General features: G+C 41.1%; 1 protein-coding gene across 1 annotated transcript; it reads right to left on the bottom strand.

Annotated features, from left to right (window-relative positions):
- Window positions 1-863: 863 nt before the first annotated feature.
- klhl10a (kelch-like family member 10a) lies at window positions 864-6,066 on the bottom strand. The gene is made up of 5 exons (XM_053333599.1): window positions 5,933-6,066; window positions 4,684-5,161; window positions 3,368-3,961; window positions 1,879-2,028; window positions 864-1,181 (listed from the first exon to the last, which is right to left on the bottom strand). Exons 1-5 carry the CDS (start codon window positions 6,064-6,066, stop codon window positions 864-866), a joined length of 1,674 nt encoding a protein of 557 aa, XP_053189574.1.
- Between the last annotated feature and the right edge of the window lie 377 nt (window positions 6,067-6,443).

A 6,443-nucleotide genomic window follows, 5' to 3' on the forward strand; every position in this document is an offset into this window, starting at 1 on the left:
CGTCACCACTCCGATTATTATTAATGTTGATTGGTAGTTTTATCACTGTGCCTCTCTCTCCTCTTTATTTCTCCTGGTCTTCCTCTGCTCCTATCACTCGCTCTCCCTCAACCCCAACCGGTTAAGGTTTCTTCCCATTTTTTCCTTGCCGCTGTGACCAAGTACTGCTCTAAGCATTTTTAAATCCAGGTTAAAAACATTTCTCTTTTCACTTGGTTATAATTGAGCTCTTTTACTGTATGTCCTTTTAATGCTTTTAATACAAATCATTATTTTATGCTTCAAAACTCATATTTCATGCTCTATTTTAGTCTAGTTTTTATTTCATTTTCTCTCTATCTTTTATTTATTATGATTATTATTATTGTTATTTTAAACTTTATTGTCTTTTCATATAAAGCAACAACATTGCACAAAGTCCCTTCACATACAGTATATTAACAGTAATAACACTTAATAGAAGAAAAAATAAATGAATATAATATATATTTATATTAAAGATAGAAAATAATAAAAGTAAAAATAAGAAATAAAAACATATTGTAAACTCCCCTCACAAAGAGAAAGGAATTAAAGAATTAATGTTAAATAAAGTTTTTTTTATGTTCTTTATTTCCAGTTCTTACTGTTAAATGTTTTGTTTTAATGTAAAGCACATAGAGTTGCCTGTGGGTATGAAATGTGCTATATAAATAAAGCTGCCTTTCCATTTAAATTAAATTAAAGAGTACAGTCTAGACCTGCTCTGTGTGAAATAACTTTTTTTGTGATTTGGTGCTAGATAAATAAAGATTGATATTCAAAAGATGTAAACTTGTCACTAAACTGATACTCACTCTTGTTTCATTGATTAAAAAAAACATTTATATCTTCGTAAAATTGATTTGATAGTTGATAGTTGTGGAAAAGTACGGGTTTCTCTCCACCACGCAGCAGCTGGGCGTGCTGCAGGGGATGTTCAACCTCTGGACGCTTTTCCAGCTGTTTCCGTCGTAGCGCTCCACCTCGTGGGAGGCGCCGAGATTCTCGAAGCCTCCGACTGCGTACAGCTCATCCTCCAACACCGCGATGCCAAAGTTGCTGCGTGAACCTATCATGGGAGGGACCGGGCGCCACCTGTGCGATACCGGGTCGTAGGCGATGACGGTGTTCACACAGGTGGTGCCGTTGAAGCCGCCGACCTAAGAGAAGGGAACATTAACTCATTCATCTGTTTGTCTGTGCTGTGAGCTTAAATCTGAGTATGTGAGTGAGTTATTTAAAGACTGTGTTAAGTGAATTCAGACATTTTCTTCTAAACACATTAAATAGGTCATAAATGTATTTCTAAAAAAGGTGTAAAAAGCATTTCAACCATTTTAGATTTGAATTGTGGAGCTAGGCTTCACAAACTGTGTTTCAAGATTTCTGTGTTCAGGATTTAGTGATTAGCATAAACCCGCCCCTGCTGCTGTAGAGGTAGAAATACATTCAGCGCACACTACTACTACTACAGTCTACAGTTAGCCGTTGAGCTAGCCACCGAGTTAGCCACCGAGCTAGCAGCCGAGTTAGCCGCTGAGCTAGCCGCTGAGTTAGCAGCAGACAGCTCTCAGACGTAGTGTCCATGTTTCTGGTAGAGGTGGTGACTTTGATTGACAGGTGACATTCAGTAGGAGGTGGGGCTTCAGCACTCCCACAGCGTTTGGGAGCAGAGAAAGAGGCTGAGTTTTACACAACTTTGAAGCCTAATTTCATATATTTGGCGATTTTTTTTTCAAATTCGGCAGGGTGGTTAGCAACACACTTTTCTGTGGTATGTCAAACTCAGAACACATATTTATTCTTACTTTACACAGACTTTAAATGACATCTGATTTCGTTTCGTGCTCAGCTTACTACGTAGATGAGGTCTTTGTAGGCGATGACGGCCGCCCCGTTCAGTCCACTTCCCATGTTGGCGATCATCGTCCATTGGTTGCTCTGAGGATTGTAGCACTCTGCGGATGACAGAAGCTCCTCACCATTGAAACCACCGCAGATGTATATCTAGGAGGAATATGAACATGATCACATTGGGTGTTTTTCGCCACATTTGGTCCGACACTTTGCTCCAAACTCAAGTATCTCAACAGCTATTGGATAGACGGTCATTGGCATTTAATACAGATGTTGGCGGTTCCAAGAGGATGAATTTTACTTTCTTTGGTTATACCCGGACTTTTCCCGGCTCTGTAAACAGGTTGACATTTGTAGTTTTTAGTAAATTGGCTCAACAACTATTGGAGAGATTGCTATGACATTTGGTATCACGGTCATATGAATCCTAATGTCCACCAGCAACCAAGTTTTCATTTATCTGGTGAAAAAAGTCAGCATCTACCCAATGGATAAACATATTTTTATATTCATATTCATCATTCCTGTATTATGTATAATCACTGATCATTTGACGTTCCTCAGTGCCACAGTGAGGTTGATGTTTCACAGTGAAATCTCTCAACTACCACTAAATGGATTGCTATTAAATTTTGTAAAGACACCAGTGTTTCCCTCGGGAAGAACTGCGATAACTTTGACTTATCTTAATTTTCAATTTAGCACTACCATCAGGAAACATTTTTAACTTGTGCAATACTTGGATCTGTGACCAAAACCCATAGAGGGCGCCACAGCTCCACCTATCAGCAGATGTTTCCTAGTGGTCACTCGTGGTATTACAACAGAAAATCACCCAGTGTCCCAAAAAGCATTTTACCTGTAGCTCACCATTGTAAAAGAAACATCTGTAAAACTGTTGGCAGGACACCTCAAACAGCAGACAAGCTCAATTCTGAATCTTTCTATCATGATTTTTTTTTATCCATGGAGGTTTTATATGTGTAAAATGTTCCTCAACGTGCATCCACATCCCAGAATGCACACCAGGATTGATTTTGGTCCAACTTGCAAAATACAGCTTAGTTGGATCGGATTGAGGTTGGATCATGTTCTCCCCAGAAACAAACCACTCCATTGTTCATTTGGGGCAGGACCAAGAGACCACATCCTCTAAAAGGCTTTAGAGCGGTTGTTTTGTTCTGCACCTGAAACCTGAGTATAATTACAGCATTCAAAACTGCCCAAAGCAAATTGAACCAAGTGGGAAAATGAACCTCATTCAATCAGACTAAACCGCTCAGGTATGAAAACACCCTTTACGTAGACTAATGTTTCACTCTGTGATTGACAGTTACAAGATCTAGCATTACTGCTCGATGGCGGTCAGACGTACGTGCATTGTAACCCAACCGTCATACATCTACCTCACTACAACAATGGAAGATCTCTTTCCAGCTGCTGTTAAATTGCTCTTTAAAGTTTGTTTCTTCCACCCTTCTCCACTTACCTTGCCGTGTAGCGTTGTGGCATTGGCGTTGCTCCTTTGGTCATTCATTGGCGCGATCATAGTCCACTGGTTGGCGTTAGGCTGGTATCGCTCTACGCTGTTGAGTTGTCCGAATCGGTCGTAACCTCCCATGGCGTAGATGCAGCCGTTCAGCACCGCCACGCTGACGTAGCATCGGATTGTGTTCATCGGCCCCACCTCTTGCCAGGTTCGGGTGAAGAGGTTGAGCCTTCGTACGCTTCTTAAAAAGCTGAAATTGTCGAACCCTCCGATACAGTAGACGAATCCGTTGAGGTAAACGCAACCGTGGAACGCTCGAGGAGTCTTCCCGTTGTTGGACAGCGTCACCCAGCGGTCAGCTCGGACGTCGTATATCTCAACGCTTTCGGTTGGACAATCCTTCACCCAACCTCCAATAGTTAATAGTACAGTGTGAGGCAGGCGTGTGCAGGTCAGAGGTTTCTCCATGTTGGACTCATGTAAGGTCTTCATGGCGTTGCTTACCATGGTCACACACGGCATACTCATTCTCACCAGATTGTTCTTGCACACGGTGTCGACCAAGTAGCTGACGGACATTACGAGCAGGCGGACCTGGACAGAAACAAGGACAGAAAGGTAATATGAGATTTTGAATACATCCATCCCTGATGTGATGTAGCCAGAGATGCTGAATGCAGGTTGGAGTCGGTGTGGGACGGATAAAATGCTCCCCTCTTATGTTTAGTTTAGTTTATTTGGATCCCCATTAGCTGTTACCCAGGCAACAGCTACTCTTCCTGGGGTCCATGTTAAAACCGCCAACAAGCATTCAGCATCTCGTTCAATATCCGCAGGCAAATATTTCACATTTTCATGTCATTTTTTCGTCACGCCCCCAGTGTGTAAAGGCCTATACCTAATCTAATCTCTGGAGACTGAACACATGATCACTATTATTAGTTTTTGGAGCCATTTCTGAACAAACTAACATGCCCAAACTTTTTCGTGGTGAAGGAACATGTTACCCAGTGCAGCGGTGTGGTTTGTTGGCTTGTTTTTGGACAACAGCAAAGGCCCATAACTTGCACAACACAGCATTATTAAGTAGATCAAGTTGTAAAGATAATCTCCTCAGATCTGCCAACAGTTTGGTTCTCTAGGCCCCCCAATATCAAGCTCTGGGATCAAACCTTCTGTGCTGCTAGTCTATTTTATTTTTTACTTTTTCATCTTAACTCTTATTATCTTTAGGATCAATGAAGTTAAGGCACTTTGAGATTCACTGCAAAACAAAAGTGTAGTACAAATTAAAAGCATTATTATTATTCAGTTACCTTGCTCAGCAGCACGGCCATGTGACCTTTGCGCTCCTCAGGCTTATAATCGATCCATCGGAGGACGGCCTCGAACACAGTACTCTCCTGTCTCACATTGAGCTCATCCTTCTCGATCAAACCCGCCAGCTGCTGCACGGAGAGCTGCAGGAACTCCTCAGAAGATCCTGCCACCTCCTCAAAGTGATGCAGGATGTAGAGGTTGGCCTTTTTCCGTAGCTCAAGACAGTTGTAGAGCTCGGCTGACTTCCACGTGCCGATGCAATTCTTGACACTAAGCTTCTGCTCTAGAAAGTCAGAGCTGACATTTAAGATGCCGTGGATGGCGAAGCGGTGTGCTGCCGCCAAAAGCCCGAGTACGTTCTCCTCCGTCACCCCAACAGAGCCGTTATAGGCATACTCCATAATTAGGCTCATTATATTGGGTGATACATCGGGGAAACTGTAGACCTCTGATGGTGTTGTGCAGAAGAGATTTCTGTGGGATCAGAGAATTAAAATAAAGTCACAGGAACAAACATTTTAAGAAGAGCTTTCTGTCATAATTCTACAATTTCTACTCAATATATTAAGTTTGCGATACTGGATTTATATTTGCAAAGCGGATCTTGTTCTCCTCCATAGTGCCACTAGTAACTCCATGAGGTGCCTTTAAGACCTTTAACCTCCTGAGACCCAAGCTTTTGTTTAGTATGAATTTTTAATCTCTCCTAGATATTTGCAATAAGTAGGACCTGATAAGTACAAAAAATAACGTCCTCATATGGGGTTTATTTTGCAGTTTTACTCAATTAATTCACCAGTCTATAAAACTATTTATTTCCTTACATTTACACTTTCCCTTTGCACAAATGATAAAGTCCAAATGTCTTCAAATGAGGACTTCTTGTAGCTGTGTAGCTTGTTGCTATTGCTAAAATTAGTCAAATCTGCACAGCATATCAAACTGTGAACTTATTAAGCATTTAATAGACGAGTTTCAACCATAAAATTTGATAAGGTTATGCACCTGGTCCACTTTTGTCTGGGGATCAGCTGTTGGATGCCCGCTATCTGGTTTTTACACTGATTGACATATTGTGTTTTTGCTACAACTAGGTGGCACAAAAAGTGTGTACGAACAAGGACAACAGGTCCAGAATAAAGTATAAGGTCCAGCAAACCCAAAATGTAATGTTCCCCACATGATGCTGCAGGGTCACAGGAAGTTAAGATCCAGACTCCACAACACTGATGTCAATCCTCTCACCTGAAGAACGAGCTGCAGCCACAGAGGATGATCCTGTGGGCTTGAAACTCCACGTTACTGACATTGATCACAACGTCACACAACTTTCCCTCCAGTAGGACCTGGCTGAAGACTGAATTACTGATGGTGCTCATTGTCCAAATGTTCAAAAGAGGTTTAAATTGCTGGGGAAATCTGTTTTTAATGCTCTGTTCCTGTAAAACATCAACATGAATTAACCAGAAAGGTCTCACTAAAGTGTTTTTATTTGAAAATCATAAAGCTTCAAATCTCCCTGAGTCACATTCCGTTCATTACATCATCAGCTGCCTTCAAATGTCGCTCACAAAGTTGTATTTTTGACAACTCTTTAATAAAACTAACAATACAGGTAAACTATTAGTAACACCTCAAGATTACATAATACAATTCAATTCAACAGCAACACACCTGCAGCCTCAAAAACGCATCTCTGAAACAGATTAAATTAAAACCAACTTTATAATCTTCATGGTCTAATGATTAAATTAAA

This window comes from Scomber japonicus, chromosome 14 (assembly GCF_027409825.1).
Source record: "Scomber japonicus isolate fScoJap1 chromosome 14, fScoJap1.pri, whole genome shotgun sequence".
Taxonomy (NCBI): domain Eukaryota; kingdom Metazoa; phylum Chordata; class Actinopteri; order Scombriformes; family Scombridae; genus Scomber; species Scomber japonicus.